The following is a 27,851-nucleotide window of genomic DNA, read 5'->3' as shown; positions in this document are numbered from 1 at the left end:
ACGCTTGAGCGGTGGGGAAGACAAGCACGGAAGTGTGATGCCATGGTGGAGCAAGCACTGATGGGCTTTGTTCAGCTGGGAGGTCTGGGTAGAAATGAATGGTGTTCTCATTAGAACTGAGTTTTGACTTTCACTGCAGTATATGGAAAAATCCCTGCTACAGGCCAAGATGAAATGCTCTGTAAATTATCAGCTGTCACCTATTAGAGCCACGGCTCTGAGCCATGGCACTGCATGGAGCTAAGGGACAATAAGGTACCTGGCCAGGGGAGCTGTAAAAGCCACTGCGGCTAGGGAGTCTGTCCTCCTAAGGGACTCCGCGGTACAAGCGTCTCTGCTCAGGATTTCTTGCTGCATGATCTCTGCTGCCTTTCTTTCTCCTGGAGACAAACATGCCTAAGATGTGATGAATGCAGGCTGGACATCTTCCACTGCCTGAGGATGCTTGACTCTACACCTCCTCTGCTGGAAACCAGCAAGACACCAGGTTTCAACTTATTTTACTGCACCTGCCTCCTCTACTGCATAGGTTCCCTTATACACAGTGTAACTGTGCCTTAATTAAGGGCACTCAGCTGGGGAGGCAGGATGCACAGGTGGGATTTCATGTGGGTCTTCCTGCTGCTGCAATCGCTGAGTTACAGCGGCAGCCTCCGTGGCCCCTCAGTGTTGTGCTAAATTGTGGATGAAACTTGTTTCTGAAGGAAAGGTAACTTGATAAATTTGTATTAAGCCTTTTTTTTTTTTTTTTACAAATAGATCATTTACAAGCCCAGGGAGGTGTAATGGGGATACACAGTCATCTGGACTTTTACTAAAAATAATACAAGATAAATTTAGCTAATGAGTTCAGCATGTATATGTTTCAATAGCTTTCCCCTGCTACAGCCTCATACTGGCTCCTATCATACATCAATGCTTCTTTCAACACATGTAAATAATACACAGGGCACAATTCAAATTCCCACAGAAAGCAACTTGTTTTAGTTACAAAAATAAATAAATGCAGCAGCAATCTCATAGATCCATTCAGGCAGTATATCAAAAATTGGGCCAAATTCTGCACCTTTTGCTCATGAAAATAATCCTTACTGACTTCCTAATGTCACTGTTATAAACAGGGCTAGATTTTCTGAAAGAACTTTACATTGCAATATATTTCATATTAGCTCCTAATGCCAAAGGCAGTTTTAAAACCTTCCATATGTCTAGCTAAAGCATAGTGGATGAGCTCCCTACATTAATAGAGAACATAACCAATCAATTAGTATAAAGACTCTCTCTCTCTCCATAATCACCTGACTTAGTCGTACATCATCTAACTCCAGTGCTCCTAACGCAAGACTTTTTTAATAGCCTATATTTGTCAATGAGGCCAAGATTTTAATGCAAGTCCCCTGTATCTATCAGTGTAGCTTACAAGAGCAGCTTGTCTAAAGTTCTCAACACTGGATACAAATTTGAGACCTAAGTTTAAATATGCTATATGCCTCTGAGTGGTGAGCTGGGCCCACTCTTTGGACTTATTAGAGAGTCTGGCCATGCCTATGTTGCTCCAAGAAGCAAGGCACAGCGTGTTACACGTGGCCATGTGCAACGTTTGCTCCCTGCAGGGACCATCTTAATTCACAAGAGTCACTGAGCACCATCACGTAACAACAGTCTCTGCTCCACAACGGCTGTTGCTAATTTAAACCTAATCTTATTCTGTGGTCATGTTTTTCATCGCACTTGCAAGTTGCACTTGCAAAAATGTGTGAAGTAAATAATTTTCTTGAATTAGGCCTTCTTGAATATTGGTGGCCAAGGTGATGAAGGTACCAATAATAGCGTAACCCTTTGCTTCTGCCTTGGGATCAAAGTGATTGGGCTGTACGACATCTCCTTTCTTCTCACAGGACCATTATTTTGTTTCATTGTGTTCGCTGTTTCTATGATGATGCCCCACTTCCTAATCTAGGAATCAGTTAAGAATGAACTGGTAGGGGTAATGGGTGAAGGACAGATGTTTGCTGTCCAATCCTTTGCAACAACATGGCTTCTTCCAAAGTATTTTTTTCTGGACAAAGCACTATATACAGTTTACTAGCGGAAAGGGGCTTTCAGTGTGAAACTGTGAAGCAGAAGTAGTGTATGCCTCTCTCTTTCACCTTGGTCTTAATCTACATCTTCAAGGTTTGAGCTTGTCCACATGAAGATGGCTGCTGTTGACTTCAGTGGGATTAGGTATTGGGAACATGCAGAGGGGATGATACAAGAAAGTGCTTTACAGCCAGTCTGCACGGAAAGAACTGGAAATACCAGGTGCAAGTTCAGGGAGAAGAAAGATGCAGATGTTGCATTTTCTCCATTTAGAAATAGGCATCCAAAAATCAATATTCTTTATACATAGCTCTGAAATATGCTGCCTAAGGTGACTTGAACTCTACAGTGATGTGTGTCCTGGAAATCTGATCAATACAACATCTGCTCCAAAGGTCTACCTTAGTCAAAACAGGTATAACTCCTGACTCCTCAGAACATGGGCAGCTCCTGCAGAAAGTAAGCACAGACATAGTCTCCAATCAAGTGTGCTTATTGGGAACAACACTTCAGGTACAGTTTGTCTGCTAACTCACTTATTGTAGTATGTTCTGCGAAGATCAGTCCTGTCTGGGAGATTTTCTGTAAGAAGTAGAAAATACATGCTGTATGCAGCAAACTGTGATGCCAAATGTATGCTATATTGCTTCATTCAAATGTATATGTTTGTTCTTTTTCTCCTCAAAACCTGAACTCATTGTGTAGGTATATGTAATAAATATACCAATTTAATATGGTATCTTTCCTAGTACCTCTTGCTTTCTAATATGACCTTATAAATTTTTCACATTGAAGTGCAGTGGGAAGCATTGAGGCAGAGTTTACAGATTAACTGTTATGAGGGCAATGGCAACTTTCTCAGGCATTCCCAAAAATATTTCCATGTTCAAAGGAATTCCTTTTATCTTGAAGCCGATGTTGTCCCTGAATATTTGCCATTTTATGCCATTTTTACTCATGTTCATCCAATCACCAGGTTTCCGAGGAAACCCACGCTTAACACTGGGCGCTAGATTTGCTAGACCTGCAGAAATCATGGAGACGGAACCTGTAGGAGGACATTCACGTGTAAAGCCTTTCTGGCCCCTTGTGTTTTGGGTGAGGTGGACTAATACAGATATTGTCATCTTCCTACACCAAAGAAAGAAAAATATGCTAGAAATTCACATGCTTGACACAATCATCAGAGAGAAATAGAAGAGGAATTTCAAAATTCACCACCAATACCTACTGGAAGTACACAAATCCCAACTATTTCTACAGGACTGCTTCCATTTTAAAAACCGTTTACATCTGAACTCAATTAAAACCAAATCTGATCGGAGCAATCAGTTCAAAGGCAGGATTCCTTTAGCATCAGTTTTATTTATGGACACTGATTAGACATGTTCTGCATATGCTTGGGATCTCCTTTCAGTTAAATATCTGCTTTCTTTAATTCAGACCTTTAATTCAGGGTCTTGGCACTACCAGCATACCGTGTAGTGACAGTCCCACAACAGCAAACTCCAAGCCTTGGCACAGGAGGGAATGTCTGGTAGAAAGGAGACCATTTCTGTTAAAAAATATGGTTTTAGATGGGTTTTTTTTTGAGGGGGTGAAGAAACAGCCTGTCCAAAAGCACCATTCAAATGCAGCATGGTGCCACCTAGTACTTTTATGTAATACATCAGCAAGATGGTATAGTTTGAAAGGAGTATCTGTGACTTTAAAGAGCCATTCCGCTCTCAGGAACTAAGGCAAATGCATTCGTTTTTTTAAAAAGGTTACCCTTAATGAGCCTGCGGGGAAGCTGTTTCTGAGAGGGGCATATTTGAGCGCAGTGCTATTATTCCTAACAAATTAGTCATATTGCATCATCAACATGAAACAATGAAACTAAAGAGCCAGGGCCCTAATTTGCTCTCACGCATACTGGTGAAACTCCACTGGGCCTGATTTTCTGGCACGTCCGAGCTGGGAAGAGATGCCTTGGAAAAGCCAGTTACTGCCCAAAGACTGCTCCGCTCTCCAGAGGAGTGGGTGTCCCACCGGACTGGATAGCAGCTGGGGATGGGATGGGAGCACAGCGGGCTCGGCTACCTCCGTCCCCGCCTTTCCTCTTCCCGGCGCCAAGGGGTACGTGGCAGCTCGGTGCTGGCCAGCCGGGAGCTCCCCAGGGAGAGGGCAGCCAGCTCAGGAGACCGGCCGTTTCCCACCTCCCTTTGTACTCCCGGGCTGATGCAAAGCAGGGAAGCAAATATTGAATCAGACGGAATCACTCCCCTTTCCTGGCATAAAAGAGTTGCAGAAGCCCATCGTTTCTTACGCCTGTTGAAAAGTCAGAAAGAAATCAGTATATTTTGGTAGAGTTTGGAGAAAGATGCCTTTCTACTTTGTTCAAATAATACAATGGTCTGTGTCCTGATTGACCTTTGCAGTATTAACATTTTTAAAACATATTTTTTAATTAAAATGGGCTGGAACAAATTTCCGTTCTCAATCCTGGATTGCGCCAGAGTTCACGAGTGGGTTTCTTTCGCAACCCAAATCAAAACACTGAAGACTAAATACACACACTTTGATTCAAGCTGTGCTCTCAGTGAGGTTTCCAACAAAACACTACATTTGACAAAGTGTGGAGCTACTTCAGATTTCCATGCAGAGAATTAAGATCAAAATCTGCCCTTGACATTTGAGCCTGCCTCCAGTTTAGATCAGGAGTTTTGACTCTGATCCATATTTAAGACTAGAATTTCATTCTACTTTTGCTATCAAAAAAAAATCTCCTGTGCTCTTTTTAGCATCTTTGCAACCTTGTGCTTGTGGATAAACTGCAGAGTAAAAAAGTAGAACTAGTAACTAAAACAGCAGGAACGTGATCTACTAAGCATCATCATCTGAGCAGTTCCCTCCCCTTCCCCCACGTGCCGGCTTGTTCTCAAGTATTAAATCACATCGTGAAGGCTGCCCTACAAAAAAAGCACCCGAGGAAAGCAGCTGTAGCACGCTAGGGCCGGTTTCATCTTTATGTGTGTATTGGTAACCGTGGTGGATGAGGATGAGAAAGCTACGTGGACAGGGAAGTAATTGGAAGTAATCACAAAACAGACTTGCATAAGTGAAACAATGCATACAAGTAGTCTTCAGAGATTAAAGATATTTGGGTTGGGAGAGGAGCTTTAATTGGAATTGACCTTGTAAAATATGCTCCCTTATGTTCAGGCTTATAATCATGGGTGGGCCGGCTGATCTATTTAAAAATGCCTGGTTCACATTAACCACCCAGTTTTTAGAGACAGTTTTTAGATGTTTGGTGGTATCGCAGAGAACAAATGGCCACGTTTGACTATCGATCCAGCGCGCCAGCAGTTAACGGAAACGAGTACAGATGTTTTGTGTAGCACCTCAGACAGCACTATCATGGAATGTTTTGACATAAGAAAACACTTTCCTTTGGGAAAATAAAATACTAATAATTCAACTGCTGCTACTAGGACAACAGATTTCCAGTTGCTGATCTCTCTCTATATTTTTAGAAGCAATAGACATCAGAAAAAAAGATCTATTAAGCAGGGAGATTCTCCCAGGAAGATCTGGTCAAGATTAGTTCCTCTGTAACACACATCCAAATGCAACAGGCCCAGCAATAACAGACAAGCTGTTTTGCTCAGGAAAGCTGTGCAGAAAAGCGATGCTGTATCTTTTCGCACTCTGGGTGAGGGCGTGTGAAGGGCTGGGCTGGAAAGGGCCAAGGCAGATTTTTATGAGCAAGTCCAGGGCTGCGCATTTTGGGCTCTAGCTGCAAGGATGAGTGCCTCTCCTTGTCTCTTTTGGTGCTCTGAAATAGCACACACTGATTGTCCGTGAACTAGCCCAAATTCCAGCCTCTCTTTAGAAAGGAAGAGCGGGAATACTGGGTGTTTTGAATTTGCAGAGCTTTGAATTTGCAGAGTTTTGATCGTACATCCCTGATGTGAGGTAGTAGGCTTATTCTTTTTTTTTTTATTTGGCAAATACCGAGTCCCAGGAATTCACTCTCTGCCTTTCCAGGTACCGTTTCAAGGTTTTCCTCCCTGGGCTGTTCCCCTGCATTGCCTGCACCCCTGTGACTGCCGTGGGGCCGCGGGAGCCCGGTGCCTCACAAGGGCCAGGCACTGCCCATGGGGAATAGGGTGAGACCAAGCTCTGACCACGGAACAGGGGAAAAGGCTGGCGAAGCATCTCTGCCTAAGCAGAAAGTCCGCTCCAAGCAAAGACCCTCGAGCAAGCTTCTGCCCCTGTGCAAGCATCAAGCTTCAGGGCTTCTGTGGCTACTATCACGTGTTCCTAAGCGCTGTCCACAATAAATCTGTAGTGAAATTGCATATAACTGACAAGCGCACGTAAATTGCAGTCCTGCTCAGGCAAGGGACTTACAGTGCAAGAATTCACATACATGCTTTAGAAATGGTTGAGAATTGTTGACTGAAACTTGTCCTGATGAAAAATCAGGTTTTGGCAAAGTGAAGATTTTTTCAGAAATAGTTTGCTTTCCTCTATGTTATATAAAAAAGAACATTTTCCCCTTTTTTTAACTCATTGGCCAAAATTGAGAACTAACTTTGTTTTCTGCCAAAAATCAAGTTTCCTGTAAGGAAACTCTTTCTTACCCTTGCACGTAGTTTCTGACCGGCTTCACATGTATAACCTTCGTCACCGTAGTGTCTGAGTGTAGCATCACACTTCCAGGAAACCAAACTAAATTCACATTTGACACAAATGACTCAGGAACTTATATAAGAGTAATGTATTAAAACATGCTGTCTGTATAAGAAATGGGAATTGTTAAAGGTATTTTTAAAGAAGTAGTCTCTCATCTTTTGCTTCCTGCAACCTCAGACTCCCTTAAAATCCTTTGACATGCCTCAATTTTTTTTCAGCCAATCTTCTATTGCGAACCTCTGCGCAGGCTTTCAAAGTGGATGCTGTCCAGAAATCCCATTACAATAAATTTACTGTATTAAAAAAATCCGAGGAGGAAATAAGATATGGTCATATTATTAAGTCTGACTGTTCACCATTGCCAGCCTTTCATCCAGCCCTTTGTTTATCGTCATCTTATCCTGCACTTAATCTCATTTAAAGCATAGGTGCTTTAGTACAAGGACCTTCTATTTTCTTTGAGTGTCTTCTGCATATAGGATACCACATTTAAAGCACATAGTCTCTCTCTTTAAAGTGCTTTCCACATCTATGATGCTGTAGAAATAAAAAATGGTTACATAAGCTTAACCCGGGGTTATAAGCCTAACCAGAACATGTTTCTGTAGCTCTCAGTCTCCTTTGTCGTAAACAGCAAGGCCAGCTTTCCTGCATTTTGAGAGAGATTGATTATTGTATTTATCTAAAAATGGTGCTTAAAGTAATGGATTAGATATTAGCAAATGTGAATAAAAAATTGGCAGTATGTTAGAGTGCATATCCCTAAAGAAATCTTGAGGACCACTTGCTTTAACTGGAAGTATCTTGGGATCTCAAATACCTACTTGGAGAGCCATCCAAGGCTTCCAGGTTGACATCCCGCTCAGAGGACGCCGTGAGAGCAGCTCTCCCCAGATTTGCAGTGCAGTGTCAGCGCTGGCCTGGAGGCAAAGCAGTGCTGAGACACTTCAATTTACAACCTTCAGGTCTAAAAGCAAGGCTGCACCGAGTGAGCTGTGTGGCCACAGCCAGAGGGAATGGGACAGCAACGGCAGCCAGCTAGCCTCATTTTTATGGCACGGTCCTAGCTGGCCACATCACTGTAGCTCCAAGTGGGAAAAAAAGTGTGTGCTTTAAATACCTGCCTGCAGAAATAGAGAAAAAAACTTATTAGTAGCAATGGGTTTTCATTTTGCCCTGGGGGAAGGAGGCAACACAGCGGTTCTGCTCCAAACACATCCTCCTTCCCCCGTTATCTAGAAGATGGATGTGCAAAGCAGAATGAAGTGGGCTTTCCAGACGAGTCCTGTGCTGACGGCTAGCGTGGTGGTGGTAGTTTTTTCACTTACTGGATGGCAGCTGTTCAGCAAAGCATTAAATGTTTCAGCGTTTTTTCAGACATGTTTTCTGCTGCATCAGGTTCGTGCCACCTAGTGGTGACTGTCCCACCGTGCCGAGTCCCACCCGTAACGCAGACATGGTTTTCACATCTCTACATGAAAAACAATAATAATCAGAGTATACTTTCAAGTGATAAAGCACAATTAATCCGTACCCTGGATGCTCAGGTGAGTTTTGTCTTTCACTTCCAAACTGCACGTTAGCCCTTAGAAGATTGCAGATGATATCCCGGACCTCGGTGAAAGAAAATGCCAAAGGCAAGCGTTAACATCTGTAAATTTGCCTGCCCACTCCAGCTGGCCTCTGCTTGGGTCTTGAAGCCAGAGGCAATGCAGTAATAAAACAGAAGAACAGAGAAGTGCTTCACTCAGGCAGTTCTCACTCATTGCCACTTCTTCATCTGCCCAAGTCATCATATAGTTGTCAACGGTCCATGCATTGCCTGGAAGCCTTGAAAGGTATATCTTAAAAAATAAATGTTTCTAAATAGCTTTATTTAACTGATCTTGTATTTCACTTTGATTTATGATTATTGTCTAAACTTAACCCGGAATAGAGCTGCTTAACAACCAGTTGTCAGCAAACCTGCCATAAATTTTAAATTAAAATTCCTCCATTTGTCTTTGTTCAATGACGTTTTCAGCGTCGCCTAAGCAAAGCACTTTTGAAGATTTCTCATCTTTTTGGTTGTACGATTGAATTCAGGGAGGGAGGAAAAAGACATCATCTCCCCACATTGCAGCATTGGAGTTGTACCAGGAATGAATCTGGACCAGCAGATTTATTGACCAAAACACAACAGAAGAAACTGTTGACTTCAATCCTTCTGCACTGAGCAAGCCACAGAACAGACTGCAGTTTTAATGACTAGATTGCAGTGGAAAATTTCTAGTATTGTGCATTCATGTACAATTTAATGGATTCAGGCCAATACTGAAAAGAAAGAAAGTCAGCACTCAAGTCTTCAGAGAAACCGTCGTGCCATAAAATCTGCATTGTCCCCATTCAGAGATCAAAGATTCGACTTGCCCTGGTGAGGAGGTAGGAAGCAATCTGAAACCTTGAGCTGCTGCACAAGTCACTCCCCAGGAGCACAGAAAAATATTGTGCTTCTCCCGCTTTTTTCTGGAAACTGTTAGGAGATTAGCTTTAAATTAATACTGGGATCCCCTATGCGTTCTTCTGACAGAAACTGTGGATAAAAGCTCTTAATACGTAACCTTTACTCCAGCACCTCAGTAGCTGGTCCCGGTCTCTGTGTGATGTTCAGTCCCTGGTCTCTTTTTCTGCCATGCAGCCTTCTTCCATCAAGCCTTTCTGCCATTGGGATTAGTCAAAGTACCTAGGAAGCAAATACAACTTCTGAGTCTAATAGAAGTCATATTATGTCAATAAAGGCTTTTAGGCATTTTATCAGTGCTTCTTAAATAATCCAGTTCAAAACACAACGAGAAGTATGGCTGAGAGATGAGCCATGGTTCTCAATGAACGTAAAAATGGATTAGAAAAGTATTATTTATTGAGGATTAAATATTGTATAGACAGAAGAAATCTGAGAAATATGTCTTCTTTAAGCTGGCTTAATACCATGCTTTCAGTGTTCAGTGAGTGTCAGGGGTGGAGCGAGTGCAGATGTAAAAAGATTAGGAGGAAAATCACTTGGAAGAGCTGCTGCATTAGTGTTACATTTTAAAGTTAAAGTAAGGATGGATGCAGCATGTTATGACAGAAACCAATGTAACATCTTCTTTAACAGCAAATTTTTTATTTGAGGATGACTGCGTCCGGGAGGGAGATAATGCTGTGAACAGAAAAAAAAATCAAATATTAACGCTCAAATAATTTTTCTAAGCTTGAAAAGGCAACAACTTCACAGAGACTGCCAGCATGAGCCTGCTTAATGGAGAGACCCAAAATGGAGAGAAAAAAATAATACCCGTTTTCTCAAGCAAGACCAATACACCAGCTGTGATAATGCAATCAAGCTGGATTGCCTTCTTGGATCCTGTTGCTACTGTTCAATTAAGATGTCAAATGATTTTCAAACTTCTTGCTGATATTATTTCTACAAAGTCTAATTTCTGATAAGACCAGAGCAGACCGAGATTCTCCTGCTTCTTTTATTTTTTTCCCCAACAAAAAAAATAAAATTTGGGGAAAATTTGAAGCTTTTCAATTGGAAAATTTACATTTTTTTTCATCAGGTGATTGCATATGAAATATTCAACTTCCAATTATTTCCCCATACCATTGTATCCACCGGAGAAAATACTCCATGGGAGGTTAGTGCCACACTGGACGCTACTTGTGGATACATAGCTAAGTATTTACTACTGTTCAGCAGTGCTTTGCCCTGGACACTTTTCTCCAAATATAAGGTGGGATATAGTTTTCTGCTTGCCTTGGTGGCCCCAATAGTTTTGCAAATGGGTGTTAATTAGTCACAAGTAGCCTGTCTTTACCATGCTGCTACACTGCAGACTGTGCAGTCAGGGAGGTATGCACACAGAAAAAAATAATTGAGGACCAATAGGATATTCTGAAAATGTTAACCCTACTTTTTTGTATGTGCAAATCCAAAATGAAATTGAAACTTCCAGCATAAGTCAGTCAAAAGAATGATTTTTCCTATGCATTCCTATTTTAAAATTGATATTTAAAAATCTACCTACTACTCACATGGCTTCTCTCCTGCAACTTTTATATCCCAGTGGGGAGGAAGAACTGCTTTGTTCTGCTGAGAGCATTTCAACTCGGTTATGCTACCAGAAGTGGTGGAACATCTGCCTGAACTAACCTTTAAAAAGAGTTAAGAACCACCACTGTTTGTTTTAATTCACTATGATACTGCTCTTTACATTAATGCTTTCACCATCCCGTCTTCAGAACAGGATGGCTCTTCCTCCTCTTGAGGTCATCAGGAATGTTGTTCCTTACGTCAGTGGGACTTTCTGGACATGATAGTTACAACTTTATCTCTTTGCTGGATATTGTAATCGAGGGCTGGATTTTGACAGCTCGCTCCAACTGATGATGGTGAGACCCAGAACATCTGCAGGTGGGGAGGTATACATTTCAATCACAAAACCTTTTGCTGACATTCCAGATTTCAGATTAAAAAACTACAAAATTGATTCAGATTTCACCTGGGACAGTCTATTTACCGCAGCAAAAGCTTTGCCAGAATTCACAACTACAGACTGCTCCCATGAATGACACAAGCCACTGCTCACATGGGCCAAGTTCAAGCCACTGACTAGAACATAAAAGGTTATCATACATAATCCTTTTTAGATCTCTCCGCAGAGATGATCAACCAATGACCCTATGTCTAGATCTGGCCTGCAAGGCAGTTAATCTGGTCTGTGGAAAGAAAAGAGATGCCTTCAGCAGACCGTACTTCTGAGGTCGCTCCATTGATTTCAGTGGGAGCTACTTAGGAGAAGGAAATTGCAGGATCTGGTTCCAGGTACTGCCATGGAAAGAAAAACCCTAATGTAATTATCTTTGGAAGTGTACCACTGCAAGTCAGGTATTTTGAAATGAATCCAACGTATCATATTTAATTGCGTATATTTTCTAAAAGCTGTTAAGTACTGAAGGCTCTGGTTTATTTGAAATTGAAAAGGCATCCAAGACTAAATTGATTGAAACTTGACTTTTGGGCACTGAGACTGAGCAGCTGTGATAAGGACCAGATTGCTGGTTGGGTGGCATTTTCCTTTCCAACAATATTGGGAACTTTAGATTTTGCTACAGATGGAAAGGAAATACTAGAAAGCATTGTGTTTGTGCAGACCAGCTGTAAACACGGCAAGGCCCACTGTGCCCATTTTGTAAAGGCCCCAAGAGCATCCCGTCACCGGGAGGTCTGGCTGCCCCGGCCTGGGGACAACGCAGAGTGAGCGCAGCTGGTGGTGGCCCCTTCCCACTGGTGTCCGTGGGGAGAGGCCCCCAGGCAGTGCCGCAGGGAGGCTGCAGCTGGGACCCAGCCCTGGCCCCAGGGAGCTGCTTCCAGCCGAGGCTGAGGCCGGGTGCTTGGTCCCCGCCTGAGCGACAGCTCCTGCCTCAGCCCATCCCCATGCAGTGGCTTTCCTTTAGCTGGGAAAGCGCGGAGTCAGGATCGACTGCACAACGTTTGGTGAATCCCACTTAGCAAGTCCACAAAGAGCAAACGGGACCACGGGGCCTCTTCCCGGGACCACCAGGGGTAGGGCCAGGCTCAGCCTGTAGCTCCACGCCTGCCTCCCATGCAGCCGACCCAAAGACTGATGCTATCTTCAGCCAGAGATGGACGAGGTCCTCCAGGAACACCCTCAGCTTGCTCAGTTTCTCTGGTGGGCATTATCTGGAGGAAATAACTTTCTGAAGAAACTCAAGATACATGGGTCACAGTGATGTCATATCTGCCTTCAGGATTTTTGCCAACTGCTGTTTACACAAAACTCTATCAGAACGGTGTCCCGGGGGGCTGCAGACGGGGAAGGAGGTAGGAAACAGCTGCACTGGTAAATATTAGATTTCTTTGTGCTCATATGTATGCCAGACAGAAGAGAGGCTGAGACAATTAAGTACCTCAGTTTTAGTAAGGACATGCTGACAAGACTACTAAGATTTGATTTGTGTGGCACCGGATCACCTACCAGTCCAAATGGATGGGGCAGGAGCACATGATGGCACTTCTGGTGAACAATCCAGAGTACACAATTTGGTATTTATACTGGCTTTATATCGTCTGGGGGGAACTGGCAATATCTAGTCTGGCATAAAACTGGCGTGGTATGGACAGAATACACTCAAACCAATATAAACCAGAACATTTTTTTAGCTCATTCAAATCACGTGCCTGCGGCACTTTGCACCATAAGGCTGCAGTGTTTTGGTCCAATATTTAGTGCCCTAAAACATTCTTGTGTATTGCCTAACATAATCCCAACTGAAAAGCTGAGCTGCAGTAACCAAAGGCTTATACAGTGTTCAGAAGCTCTTGTTCTTGTGAACAGCCCGTCAGAACCAGTAGACAGTAAAACAGATACCTTGCAATACCCAAATACAGCTAAGAGACATATTTCTGTCAGCTGCTGTGTGTACCTAGTGCAGACAAACGCCAAGAGAACAAGGAGCTATTCAGGCTGGCGGCAGTCCAGGACTACAAGATCCTGCCTACGTGCAGATTTGTGTTGGGCTATCTACTGAGGGCAGCTAAAGCAGGGTTCATTCAGATGTCCCGCTGTCGGGGTTTAACCCTAACTAAGCCCCACCCAGCCACTCGCTCACTCCCCTCGGTGGGATGGGGGAGAGAATCAGAAGAGTAAAAATGAGAAAACTCCTGGGTTGAGATAAAGACAGTTTAATAGGTAAAACAAAAGCCGTGCACGCAAGCAAAGCAAAACAAGGAATTCATTCACCACTTCCCATCAGCAGGCAGGTGTTCAGCCATCCCCAGGAAAGCAGGGCTCCATTACGTGTAATGGTTACTTAGGAAGACAAAACGCCATCACTCCAAACATCCCCCCCTTCCTCCTGCTTCCCCAGCTTTATATGCTGATCATGACGTCATATGGTATGGAATAGCCCTTTGGTCAGCTGGGGTCAGCTGTTGCGGCTGTGTCCCCTCCCAGCTTCTTGTGCACCCCCAACCTCCTCGCTGGTGGGGTGGGGTGAGAAGCAGAAAAGGCCTTGACTCCGTGTGAGCACTGCTCAGCAGTAACAAAAACATCCCTGTATTATCAACGCTGTTTTCAGCACAAATCCAAAGCACAGCCCCATGCTAGCTACTGTGAAGAAAAATATTTCTATCCCAGCCAAAACCAGCACACCTGCTTACTATATTTACTGGCAGTCTTTGAGAGGAGACAAGTTTCTAAATCTGGCTTTCTCAAACTTTTAAAGCCAGGTACCATCACTGGCAGGGACACTGGTGGCAGCAGTGGTGGTGGCCACTGCTAGTGACAGTAGGGCTTATACCTGGCTGCAAAGTATACATACTTGAGGAGAATGCATGGATGCAATTTGGGATCCTCTCTGCTACGCTGCTATAATCAGTGCCTTCAAATCAGCTTATAATCACCTCAGGCACTGGAGCTAGTCAAGTAATTGTGTGCATCAAATCTAGTTTTCCTAGACATGATGTAGCTGGCACAGCCATATCTAACAATTTTTGTAGTTTGTGGATAAATGTAGGTTTGTATATGTAACTGCTTTGGAGCATTATTCTTCATCCTGTGGGCTGGCAGGAGTCAGGAGGGAAGAGGCACCCATTGAAGAAGCCTGAAGAATCAAAGTCTGGTCTGTGTTTAGTGTAGGTATCTTATCAAGCTGTACCAGCGAAGGCTTGCCACCTGATGATATTTTGTTGAACAAAAAGTGAAAACAAGAAGAGCAAGGACATTTGCATTGCAGTTACCGGAGGGTTAATGGATAAAATGGCGGGTAAAAAAGTTGGTATGACTCAGAATCTTGAGAACTACTACCACTTCATAAAAATAATTCTAGGCATCTCTGTGACAGAAAGCCATCACCATAAACTGCTGCGGTGACCCAAGAAATTGGCAAAGGCCAGATGCATACTACAGAGGAATATGCAACTTCTTCTCCAGTTCCCACCAGCAAGGGAGAAAGCGGGTAACAAGCTATCTGTCTGGAGCCAGCTACCCCTGGTATCTACAGCAAATGAGTTCATGATAATGCGGGGGAATATATGATCTATGCGAATGCCACTAGTGGCTTTTTCTGCAGCTGGGTGCCAAAGTTGTTTCCCCTTTGATCGTATTGTCCCCTTCCCAGTCCGTCCTCAACACTGTTACAGCTACTGGTACAGTGTATTTCAAGCTATTAATAATGTCTCTTTCAATATTTGTACTATAAAACACGGCAGTTTTACATACTTTTTTTCGAAACGTGACTCTATTGCATTGTCATCTTTTTTATAGAGAACAGCTAAGACAGAGATACAGCACAGATGACAAGACACTGTGGCAAACTGCACTGATAGATCATTATGACCAGAGCAAGGACAATTTTTAGAAGTTCCTTTACCACAGTGTTGCCAGATGAAAAAAATCCACCTCTGTGTTGACCTAGACATATAAAACCTGAACTTGCTTGAACATTTTCACTCTGTCCTATAGGGCTGCTGAAATAGACTTCTGTCTGTCCACCTCCTGAAGGACACTGCCAGGAGTGCCAGGGAAGAGGGAGAGCTGCTCACGTTTGGATTCCAAAAGGTAAAGGACAATCTCCTTTGGACAGTGTGGCTAATTCCCACTCCTTTAACGAGCCTTCCCTTCTAAATGGCTACGTGTCTGTTAGAGTCGGCATCACAGAAGTGTGATTTGTTACTGATGTATGCATATAGCACCAACAGTGTGATAGCAGATTATTGTTACAGATGGCATGCAGAGCAAAGTAAGAAATGAAAAATGACAAAAAGTTTCATTTAACAGAAAGTTCAGCATGACTCTTACAAAGCCTTTTCCTGAAACATCATAGAGAGTTTTGCCCATCTAGCAGATGGCCCTCTACAGCGACTATTAGCCTTTTCTCCTTCCCTTTTGAAGTTGAACTCCATTACCTTGCCAACACAGCTGAGCCCGCCAACCCGAGCCGTGAGATACCCGAGGCCAAGCTCATGTTTCCATTGTTAGGGCGCAGTTACCAATGCACCAGACTATCCCGGGATTACACACATCCTGCCAACAGGAGTGACTCCCTGAGGGGCTGTCACAACAGATTATTTATGCCAGCATTGCACAGTTTTGCTACTGCAGCGTGTAAATCTTACACACCTTTAAAGCAGATTATTTCTACATTATGAACAGTCATGTAGACTGGTAATAATGACCGAGCATGTAGAGCTGCACAGCTATCACAAAGTAACACCCTGTGCTTCCTGCAGAAACAGCGATCACTATTGTTTACAGCTACAAGTTGGGTGTATGCTTCTTTGCTAAAGGATGAGCAGCTGTGGCTTCACTGTGCTCTCCAGGCAAACATTAGATCAAAATTAGATCAAAATGACACATGCTTTCCTACTTTCCTTTTTCTTCTAATGTAAGAAATGAAGTTAGCCACTGTCACCTGTGCATCAGCTACACAAATTTGAGATACTTTGTTCTGTTTCTGAACCTGAACTGTACACTTTTAAAAAAATATCATGTGCTTTTATAATCAAAATAAGCTCATGATTAGCAGACACCAAATTATGGTTAGGAATCTCTTCTTATTCTCACGCTAGAAAGGGAGGAATGACAGAAAGGCCAAGGATGCTGATTTCAAAAGTAGTCCGATCTGAGACACTTCGGAGTTTCAAGATCACCCTGGGCTGCCACGAAGGCCTGTAGCCCTTGGTTATGGAAAGCTCTGCAGTATCTGGTCTTGGGTGGGTAAAAGATGAAGTTCTCAAAGGCAGCAGTCACTTTCGACAGTGTTTTGCCCTAAGAGAGAGCGCGCACTGCACAAAAAAGTGGATGGTGGGCTGAGACTTGGACCTGTCTATTCACATTTCATGTTCATGTCATGACCTCTTTTACAGCTAGAAAGATGAACTACATAGACTTCTCTCCAATTCAGAATGAAATTGTATCAGAGGGATAGCCTAGTTTAAGATGGTAACAGTTAATGCATTTGCCAAGCTGAAGAACCATTACTGAGGCATGAAGCCAGGATATCTTTGAATTCAGATCCCTGTAAGCAACAAAACGCTGCCCTTTACTGACTGCTGGATCAGCTCTGCAACTTGAAAAAGGGATTGAAATGAGTACTAAAATTGAAGTAGTTTTAACATTGCAGTTTCTAAATGAGTTGTAAAATAACCTGGGACAAGTTTGCACGAGAAACATTTGCTATTTAGAGTAAAACCATGGGACTTGAGCCAGGCCAGCTGTGCTACTGCTCCTCTGCTCCTGTACCAGTAGGTGCCAGAGGCTACAGACTCTGGAGGTAAAAAACACGTTTCATTACTCTCATTCGATTCCCTCAGGCTGACACATGGAGTGGAGTTGACAGGCTCCACAGCAAGCTGTGTCTAGCCTTCTTTGGCTGGAGGGAGGATTGCTGATACATCGTGCTTGGAGTTTTGGCAGGAGAGACCATCAACGTTAAAGCAAAAGAAAAGAAAGAGACTTTAGGTTACCGACTTTAAGGCAGGGTTGCCTGTGGTATACAAGTTTACAAGCAGTGTGAGAAGCGGGTCATAAAAAGGTCCCCATTTAGTTAGATGTAATAGACAGTTAGCTATTCACAGGGTGATGTTCAAGTGAAAAGTGCTCAGGGAAAATCTAACTTAATCAAGCACTTGAAGTCAGGACTCAAGAGGGCTGGGGTCAAGAGACAGAGGAGGTCAAAAATAAGGGTCAGGATATGCAGCAAGATGTAGCGAAGCTAACAGGCAAAGAAACGATGTGAAAAGAAAAAGATATGGGTCACAAATTATCCATTTGAAATTAGACACATAAAAAATTAAAAGAGTTTTCATATGTGGTCTAGCAAGAGAAACCACATCTGTTGATTCATTTGAAGAACAGCAACAAGAAGATCTAAATCTGGAGTAAGTATCAGTGAGGCAAAATAAAATACTTATATTTGCTTTACAGGAAATAAAGGAGGAAGATGGTCAACCTCTCAAGTGTTATAGAAATGTGAAGTGACTTGAACTCAAAACTATTTACATGTGTTATGTAGCAACACAACCTTTAAATGCTTATTTTTTTAAACTATGGGATCCAATAAGTAATACAGACCAGTTACCTAGGGATGCACATTTACATCAGTCCCAGCTAGTTTATTTTCCAGAAAACTGGAAACAATCTTTTCCTTCTTTTCAGGACCATGAGTTTGTAACTGTAACATTTTCTACACATGGATCCATTTTTATGATTTCATTATTTATTCAGCACTCATATGAAAATATTCTCACCAGCCTAAGCATTTTAGCATTCATACATCCTATTACCTTGAATAACTGTGTGTTCAGTAATGTATATACATTGAACTTGAAGTAGCTAGTATACATCAGCAGTGATAAAGAGCATGACGTAAAGATGCTAGTAGCTCAGTGGTTGACATATTTCCTAAAGTGCTTCCTCCACATCAACTATTCCTATCTCTTAGCTGTAAGGAGAAGATTTAAAATGCAATTTAAATCAATCAGCGCATATAGAGGAATGTGAATTCCATTGTCTCAGGGTAATTTATTTTGCTTTATCTTAAAATAAGGGGAAGACACTGTTAAGAAATGAAATACCCTGCATTTCAGGATGGTGTGGTGTCATGTTATGTTTCTGCATTAAAGAATCAAACCCATCTCTGAATCCAGACAGCCCCAAACCAAAATAAATGCATTATTATAGTTTGGTTAATTGGAAAACACCCTAAAAACATACTGAAATTATGTTTGGCCTGGTTTCCATACATATCAAAGAGGAGAGATTCCTGGCAAACCTGGAATCTGTATTTTGAACAAGGAGTTTGCCAGCTGGCTTTTCACATTCTGTAACAAGTTTACACATTACTTTACAAAATGTACTGAACTAGACCTGATTGAACATTACGAAACAAACCATTGTAATAACAAAACAAACTATTTGGTGGACCTAGCAGTTTCAAGTGTAATCACCAAGCAAATCATAACAAAATTATTGTCTTGATCTTGAAATTCATTACTAAAGATGTGTGAAACTTGGAAACACTATCAATGCAGCACATTTCTTCCTTTTTTTCCCTGCAGTTTACATTGCCAAAGAACACTTTACTTTGCTCGCAAGTCTTTCATTACAGATTGGTCCTCTCTCCTCCCTCGCATCGACGGTAAAAAATTGTTGCTCACCTTTTATACAGGGTCCAACTGGACCTAAACGCTGCTTAAGTCAGTGGGACTGTAACCGAAACATTCCTCCCATGCCTGGCAGGGTGCTTTGCAGACAGAGGTGACAAAGCCCTTGCTCAAGAAGCTTACGCTGCACTAGAGGTATCAGCGACCAGCAACAGGCCCTAGTAAGAAGAAAGACAGGAAGGGTCAGCAGCCACGGGGAGAGGGAGTGCGCACAGATTGCCTGAGCCATTTTGTTTAGCCATCTTACCCCTTTTTTTACCACCCTTTCACTTCTTTTTAATTTGATACAGCCAAAGCGAGTCAGGATGGAGATTAGCAGTGGGAAGGCAGTCAAAAAAGTGAGCCCTGAGGGAAGATCTGAACACGAAGGTGGATTAAGATCTCCTAACCGTGCAGCGAGGTCGGGTGAGGTGGCAAAGGAGGATCAGCAGCTGGCATGCCATCACATGGGCTCCAGAAAGGTAAGGGAACTTATTTTTCCTTTCTCTAAGCGCTATTTTTGTACCAACACAATGCTGCGAGCATGGGCATGTAGGTTTTTTTTTTTTAACCAGGCGTCCAGTATTGCCCTGGCCTTGTGCTGCATTAGCGCCAAGCGCCCCAGGCTACTGACTGACAGGCTGGCGGGCTCACACGCCTCCCCGTCGTCCTTCTCCAGATACGCAGCACTGGCCATATAGCGCCGTTATCCTGCCGCAGGTAGGGGAAAAGGCTTTTAATATGGATAATAAGTGGATAATGGATAATACGGAGCCCGCACCCGGCCGGGACGGCCACCGAGGGCAACGCCGTCAGGGGAGGGGGCGCCTGCAGCCGCCCAACATGGCCCCCGAAGGGAGCGCCGTGAGCGGAGGCGGTGATGGCCGGGCCCGGGCCGCTCCCCGCCCCTGCTGGGCGGCCGCTGCGCAGGCGCCCGGCGAGGCGAAGCGGGCCAGGGCGCGCCGGCCCGGCGGCTTTGCCAGGGGAACGGCGGTGTTGACGGCCGCGGCCCGGCAGCCCGCGCTCCGCCATGCCCGTGCGCTTCAGGGTGAGGCGGTGGCAGGGCCGCCGGGCGGCGGCCGTGGCGGCGGGGGGGGCTGTGGCGGCGGCCGTGCGCTGCGCGGGCGGGCGGGACCCCGGGCCTGGGGGGCGGCGGGCCCGGCGGGCCCCGGCAGCCGGCAGAAGGAGGGGGTACGGCCGTTTCTGGGGTGCCACCGGCGCAGCGGGGAAGGGGAGACTCTCACGCTGAGGAGCGCTGGCTACTAAAGACAGAAAGAGTTCAGTCGTGTGGGTGACAGAGGGTTCAGGCTGTGTTTGTTCCTGAAATGTTACTCACTAAGATACAAACAAGTTTTTGCATACTTCTCGGTGCATGAAATTATTTGATGCCGTTTCCTGCAAGTAGTTTTTGTTGTTCGATGGGGGTGGGTTTGGGAGATGCAGAGCAACCTGCCAGCTTAGCTGAACCCTGCGGCGGCCTTGTTGCTGTTGTTCCCCTTGGAGATCTGTCACCAAGAGAGGCAGCGAAGCGGGATGTGCACCGGGCACTCGACAGACACTCCTCTGTTTGCTGCAGGGTCTGAGTGAATATAAGAGAAACTTCAAATGGAAAACCCCAGAGTTTTGTAGCCCGTCCCAGCAGCAGAAATCCTTGTGGGCAGGACTTCGGTCGGATCAGTTCGGTAAGCGCCCCTGAAAGCTGCCCCCTTGACCGCAGACCCCGGCGCTGCCCAAGCCGGCTCTGGTAAGGATGAGCCTGGGCTGCTGGAGGTCTAGAGAGGTTTGCTGTGATTGAGTGCATGACCGCAGTGAACTGGTAGTGTTTGCAGTTTGTACAGTTTATACAGTTAAAAGTATATTCCTGGTCATCATTTAGAATATGTTTTTGAATGCCATATTCTTTGTGGCTACACTGAAACTTTCTTTTAATGTTAGTGCTATTTATATAAAACATGAAAAAAAGTCATTTCTGACATGCAGCATAAGCTGAGTCCCAAACATGAAGCACAGATGGAGTGTTAACCCATATAAGGTGTGTAAAAGGAGGCATTGCGTTACCTGTGGTTCACGGAAACAATAAGTAAAATTCCGTATTTAAGAGGAGACTAATTTAGGGCAAAGTTTGATACAAAGTAAAATTTTTACGAAGACCTACAGGGGCAGCTAACTAGGGGAAGAAAAAGAACAGATGGGCATTAAATGGAAAAGCTTGTGATGCTGTAGTCTAGGAGTTAGGGGTTATAGATGTTATCATGGCAGGAAAATGTGGGATTGGAAAGTAGAAGACAAAGGAAATAGCATCTGCATTGAAAGGCCCATAGAGAGTTGAGGAAAAGGAGTAAGCTGTGGAGAGATGACAAGTACAGTGCTCTGAGAAGGAGCAGTAAAAAATAGGAATTATTGTAGTGGCACAAGACAGATTAACAAAATTGTGCAATTCAGTGTAACCACACTATGCAGCCTGTGTAATTAGAGTCCACTATATTAATTCCTACAATAGGATAAGTGTTCTAAATTATGGCCTAGTAATTAAGAACCAACTACTGGGAGTATGGTTTGTTTTCAGTTGAGATACTAGGCATTTTAATAAATAATTTAATCTTACCAGTGGTGATGCTTTATATATATTACTGCTTTCTTCCATTGCTGCCAGAAAAAATATATATTTTTTTTAACCTTGCTTTCCCTAGCACATGGCTCTGTGTATGGGCACCTGTATTGAAGAGAATAACTTCCACGAATTCTGAAACACCTGAACGTCCAAACACATTAACTTCTTTTTAAAATTGTAAGCTCTGCTTCTTTTCCAGTTGAACTAAACTGCAAATATTACAAGACTTGCAATAAAGTCATGAGTTAGCAATATAGCAGTTTCTCCTCCTCCTCACGTTGTAGTGGTGTTTTTGTGCATGCTTGGTGTAGTTTTCCTCCACCTTTGCATTCATTTTCACTCCCACCTCTTTTCTGGCCATTTAACCATGTGCATCTTCAAATGTCCCTCTTGACACCTCATAGGATTTGCAGATTGGTTTTGATAATTAATGTAAACTTATGGTTCTTCCTGTTGAAACACATAGTTGGCAGTTTTAAGAATGGCTTGGAACGTCACCACAAAAAGTTAACAGCTGCAGGTGCTCTGAGTTCTTTCCTGCTACTTTTCCAGTGTTTTTCCACTGGAATTATTTCCTGCCACCTGTGAGTATATTTGGACATGCAGACATTCTGTATACCTTTCACTGTAGGTTGTTCTCTCTTTCTGCCTTGCTTTTTCATGAGATAGGAGTTTCTCCTAGAAAGTATTTCTTTCAGCCAGTTAGGGGCCTTCACTTATTTGTCCATTGCAGTTGAGCACTTTGCAGTTGGATTATGATTTCCTGCTTTAAATGTGTTCAGTCATTCAATCCTTTTCTTAAAATAATAGGGTAATTTTATTTTCATCTGCATGTGTAACAGTCAGCAATTATTTAAAATAACTTGATGCCTGGTTTTGTTACATAGGGTTTTTTAGAATTTTGGATATGTTTTGTGTTTGTACTGTAAAAAGTCACCAGCTATCTGAGATGGGTTTTAAATTACAGTTGTATTAGATGGATAGGGGTCTGTCACTGTCCTGTCACAGTAGGTGAGAACCTGTTCAGCAAGGTACTTTGTGCATGTGCAATGAGAAGTGTTTGTGGCATTTTTTATCACTGCAAGTCAGTTATTCTGTATCTGTGTTAACCACATTCTTTTCCCTGGCTGTGTTAATTTTGTTGCTGCTGTTCAACTCCCAGAATCAACTTGCAAAAGATTGTCCTGTGGTCATTTTTGCTTTATAGGGTCTTGGAGCACCATGTTCTCATCTCTCTTTAGTGGAAAGGAAAGGCTTTTGCAGATAGGAAAGAGACAGAATTTCTCAGCTGTGCCCATAATTCATAGGTTGTCGTTGCTCAAAGATACTACAATAGTTTTTTGTAATAATCCGTTGTATGATAAACTTCCAGTTTGTTCTTGTAGTAGAGTGATATTATGTCTTCAACAGAATGTTTTTGTTAAACCTAATGTGTCTTTTTCAGGAATCACAAGAGAACCAAACTTCATTTCCAAGAGAAGGGTACCTTACCATAATCCACAGATTTCAAAGTCCTTTGAATGGACAGCAGATTGTGATTTGAATGACCCACTTGAAACTGAGCCTCTTAGGACTGCAGAATTGCACACAGACCACAACAACAATGACGTGAATCAGGAAAAAATTGAAACGCCAGAAGGTCCCAGACTCACCCCAAAAGTTCGATCACATTCGGTAGATTCTAGAGGTGAAACAGCTCTTGCCCTTGCAGGAAACAACATGAGGAGATCACCCTCTGCAGCTCCGCCAAATCAAAATGAAGCATTTGCATCTCCAAAAAAGGAATTTGAAAAAATGAGTAATGGGGTAAGGGAAGATATTTTTTTTTAATTGACCAACATAAAAATTAGTAATCTGATATTTACAGTAATACACACACACCAGCCTCTGTTGTCTAACTCTCTCCTTAGTTCTGTATTTTGATGTTCTTCCATGTTGTAGCTTCTGTGTTGGGAGAGCAGTACTTTTGAGACCAGATTTTGGTTCCACTTAGGCCAATAGGAATTTTGCCCTTCATATGCTGTCCCTATTGATTTCAGTTAAACAAGGATTTAGCCAATAATATATAGACTTTTTTGGGTTATTGGCTGTAATGAGAAAATGTATTTTGTATTCATTTAATTCATACAACCAAAAACCAAACCATTGGTTTGAAAGTGTGCATTGAAAGATACTTGACTTGCAAAACATTGTAGGAAAGGGAACAATTGGTGTTATTTTTTTTTTCTTTTTTACGTTTTCAGCTTCACAGGGTCCTTCAGAGGAAATCAGGCATGAATATTTCACGTTTAAATACTTTCCCCAGAAATTCTGAATATCAAAGCCAATTTGTTTGGAAGAGTCCTCATGAAAAGTCACCGATACTTGCAGCTGAACAGGTAACTTTAAAGAACCCAAAAAGTAAAAGAATACTTTCTTTTATGTATCAGCAAAGTTGCTTACTTTCCAAGATTTCCTTTCCTCCTCTTGGCGGGGGGGGGGAGGCGTGTCCAAACTTGAATGCTGTTACATGTTTTTTTTTTTTTTTTTTTTTTCTTCCAATATACAAAAGTGCAGTATAGTTAGATTTGTTTCCTTGTTATTCTTTACTGTAGTCAGGTCTAATTACTTGTTCTTGATCTCCCTGGTTGTATTCTGTCCAGGACCATTTTCTTCTGTTTGCATTAATTTACCTTAGGAGCTCTAAGATCATACTCAATGTTACCCTTCATTTTTATATTTTTTTGTTATCTAATATATAGCTAATCAACAGATGAATGTTCAGGTGTTCTATATTGTAATAACATGTCTTGCCACTGAAATCATTCAGGTTTCACTGTTTATTCTCATGGTCTTTTATGGGTTACCACAGTTTCTTATTCTCAGTCTCCATCTCTGTGCACATATACTTCTAGGCCCTAAAGTGCATCTTTGTAGTGTTTTTTCTTTCATGAGAACTGCTTATATTTAAAAGTGGAATCTTCTGATTTTAAGACACTCTTGTGGCATTTTGATATATATCATGAGTTTTTGGACTTTGTAGGATTGGAAATGCTGCTATTTCTAATCAGACCACAAAGAGTAACTCTGTGAGACTGCTTTGTGTTTTCAGTTCATTGTTACTGCGGTCAGGACTTAGGAGACTCAGTCCATCTTTTGGTCATTTTACAGTATAAAATAGGCACTTCTGCTTTTATTTTGTCTTCTGTTTCTTCACTAGGAGCATATACATTAATGGGATTATTACAGATGGTGCTCTCTCTGTTTTTACCCACAGGTAGCAGATTTGTTCAGTAACAGCTTTCAGAGGCAATAAGCGTTGGTAACTAGGACCAATCAATATAAAAACTCTTCCTGTCTTTTTCTTGTTGGAATGCCCAGCAGGTGGACTTCCTTTGAGATATCTGTTTCCCAGCAGTCTCTTATCGAAGGAAAACTCACTGAAATGCATGACAATAGTAGAGAAGCCAAAGGACCATCTGAGGAAGAGAGAGGTCCCAGAACGTCACCTTATGGAAAATTTCATAGAGAATTCCATTTGATTCTATTAGAAATCAGTTTGATAATGTCATTATTGAGGCTTGTGAACAATGTGCTGTTTCAGAAGAAAAACTGTGGAATCTAAAATAGCAAACTTTTTTTGCAGAACTTACACAGAATGAGAAGCCGTAAGAATAAGTCTGTAGGCACTATAAATCCTTAGATAAATAAAACTTAGAGAATGTCTAAATATGTACAAATGTTTGCAGGTTCTAAACTTAAGATTAGAGTTTCATGATAAAAATTAGATGTATTAACAAACTGATTTTCTTTTGATTGCTGTTGATATGATGGAGAGTATACCTGAAAACTGAATAATGACAATACCATTTCCTTGAAGAGATTCTGTGAAAATATCGAAGTTATCCAAATTAGATTATAAGTCAGACCTAAACTCTCATACCAAAGCTGGGGAAAATGTATGCTTGTGACATATGGCACAGTCTTTTAATTCAGCACCCCATGAGGAAATGATATCTGACCACCTATTAGGCAAATTCTCTACCTTGGTTTATAATACAGTCTTGAGGGGAAAATAGTGGATAGCTCAAATTACCAAGCCCTGAGCATCCAGTTCTAAAACACACAACAGTTGTCTGTTACTTATGGACTGGATGTGTACTGAAGACCCATAGGGAAGTTTTATGGCACACGTTTTAAAAATATGATCCTACATACAACTCTGACGGTGAACTGTCTTCCCAAATAAAGAAAACCTCTGTTAGTGAACTTCAGTAAGAACAGCATTTGACCACAGGTTTAACTGTGACTTCGTCACTTTTAAATGTGTTTTTATCAGACTAAGTTTCTCTTCAGTTTGTCCTAGAAGTTAATTAGTCTGCACATGCTTTATTTGTACACGTGACCGTCTCTCTGCTCCTATGTGAGTGTATTTGCGTGAATTGGTTAACTGATTTTGAAAATTTAGCCTTAAGGTAAGAAAATCACATGCTTTTTTTGTTGTTGTTTTCTTTCCCCAAAGATTATTTGCAACACAAGTAAATCCATACCTTCATTTAAATCTCCTGCAATTACTTCTGAAACTGCACATGAGAGAAATTTCAAAGAGTCTCCTCCTGTTGAGGGTCCACAAGAGAGAGCTGGTTCAGAAGAGAAAGAATTTCCAGTTTGTGAACAAGTAAATATTTCTCTAAAAGAAAGGCATTACTATACTTCTGTAATTTTGATTGTTCTTTTCTATAATGCAGGAGTGGGTTTATTTTGGAATTTTTTAGTTACATTTTAGAGCTGTTGCTAATGACACTGGACTCAGTAGTGGTTTTGCTATAAAAGACTGAAAATAACGCTGTGCAGTTCTGTTTGCTCTTAGGGGTTTCTGTAGTGGCTTCTGTAGTTTCTGTAGTACAGTTGTTCAGTTTACAATGACATTTTAAGTGTGTTTTTCCTGTCACCTTAATTTATGAGTTTTCAAGTGGGTTCTTTTTTTTTTTTTTTAAATTGAAACTTTGTTTTTAGTCATTAGGATAGTTTCTGAAATCTAAGTCTCTGATTTATACTCTCATTGGTACTAGTTTACTCTCTGGGTATGCAGGAGGGTTGGAAGGGAGGTCTGGAACTTTTTGGATCTCATAAGTCAGACATAGTGTGAATTAAAAAAAAATATATTGATGTACAGTTGGAACTGGTTTTCACCCAATAGTTGTAATTTGAAGAAACGTGGAGGAAGGGTTACAATTCATTTGCCTTTGCCTTGATAAGTTGGAAGGCAAGTAATTGTATTTAGCACAGGGCTATAACAGGACATCGTGTAGCCTACGAAGGCTCTGTTACTCAGTTCAAAACATTAAAATATCTTTTATGAAAGTAATTCAGCTGTCTGAGGCCTTGACTTTCGTTGTCCTGCTGCTGGCTTGGACAACCTTAAATGGACTTTTAGGAAACATGGCTATGGCCTTTTTACCAGATAGATTTAATGAAAAGGAATTGTTTCAGACTGGGACCTTCTGAAAATAGGTGAGAGCAATTTAGACTGCATGACAGCTAACCTATTTTGCAAGGTGGACATATGAACATCTATTTTTGTAGCAAGCTGCCAAGTGTAGTGTTGTCTAAATTCCTGCAGGTTAGCTAACCATCCTTCAGGTAGAAGGACAACATGTGAGTCTCTTCAGTACCCATCTCTGTTCCTTGATAAAACAGAAAGAGCCATTGTCAGACAACATGTTCACTAGGACCATTACTGAGCAAAACGCGTACTTAACATGGAGTGCCTGTGGCTCAGCTTAAGCTGTCGGTACTTTTGAGGTTCTTAAAGATGATTGTTGGCTTGGAGGCTTTATCATTTAAAACTCAGACCTGCCCAGTGCTTTAAATCTCATCTGGGAATGAGGAATTTTATGTCCCCTTTTGCCTCTTTTAGCAGATGTGAAGAAAGCTTGAAAGGCATGAGGCTTTCAGGAAGCATTTCTTTGTTTTTCATATTGGAAATTCAGGTTATGTTTTCCCAAGAGAGCTAATAAAGTGAAGGGAGAGAAGGCATGAGAAGGGAATTTTGGTGAAAGTGTCTAAAATGCTTTTTGTTTATACTGATATATCTTCTCTGATGAATATCTTGAAAAAGTTTTGGGAGCTTTTGGTGGGCTCTTTTTTTTTTTGCTTTCCTTTTTTTATTTTTCCTTGAATTTGAACAATATCTGTGAAGATCTCTAGCAGAATCAGAAATCATGCATGAGATTTCCGAGAGGATAGAATAAGCAGGAAAAAAATATCTTTGATGTGAAAACTGAACAAGTCAATCTGACCCTT

The 27,851-nt window shown here is 42.1% G+C and overlaps 1 protein-coding gene across 6 annotated transcripts in view; it reads left to right on the top strand.

Annotated features, from left to right (window-relative positions):
* Positions 1-27,851, top strand: part of SAXO6 (stabilizer of axonemal microtubules 6) — an 83,877-nt gene that overhangs the window by 38,044 nt on the left and 17,982 nt on the right. Inside the window, exons 1-8 of one of the 6 annotated variants that reach the window (XM_087764368.1) lie at positions 8,088-9,186; positions 9,998-14,804; positions 15,276-15,371; positions 19,267-19,437; positions 20,532-20,637; positions 23,011-23,372; positions 23,810-23,944; positions 26,068-26,223. In XM_087764368.1, coding sequence (XP_087620494.1) covers positions 19,282-19,437; positions 20,532-20,637; positions 23,011-23,372; positions 23,810-23,944; positions 26,068-26,223 — 915 coding nt within the window. In that variant the 5' untranslated portion in view covers positions 8,088-9,186; positions 9,998-14,804; positions 15,276-15,371; positions 19,267-19,281. Of the gene's footprint in view, positions 1-8,087; positions 14,805-15,275; positions 15,372-19,266; positions 19,438-19,891; positions 20,004-20,531; positions 20,638-23,010; positions 23,373-23,809; positions 23,945-26,067; positions 26,224-27,851 lie in introns of those variants that run through there. The other 5 variants (XM_087764369.1, XM_087764370.1, XM_087764371.1 and 2 more) reach the window with 5 other exon arrangements.

This window comes from Nipponia nippon, unplaced genomic scaffold (assembly GCF_047370975.1).
Source record: "Nipponia nippon isolate SJK-2023a ecotype South Korea unplaced genomic scaffold, ASM4737097v1 scaffold_3, whole genome shotgun sequence".
NCBI lineage: Eukaryota > Metazoa > Chordata > Aves > Pelecaniformes > Threskiornithidae > Nipponia > Nipponia nippon.
Note: the sequence above shows the minus strand (reverse complement) of the source record. Positions and strands in the feature narration are given on the sequence as shown.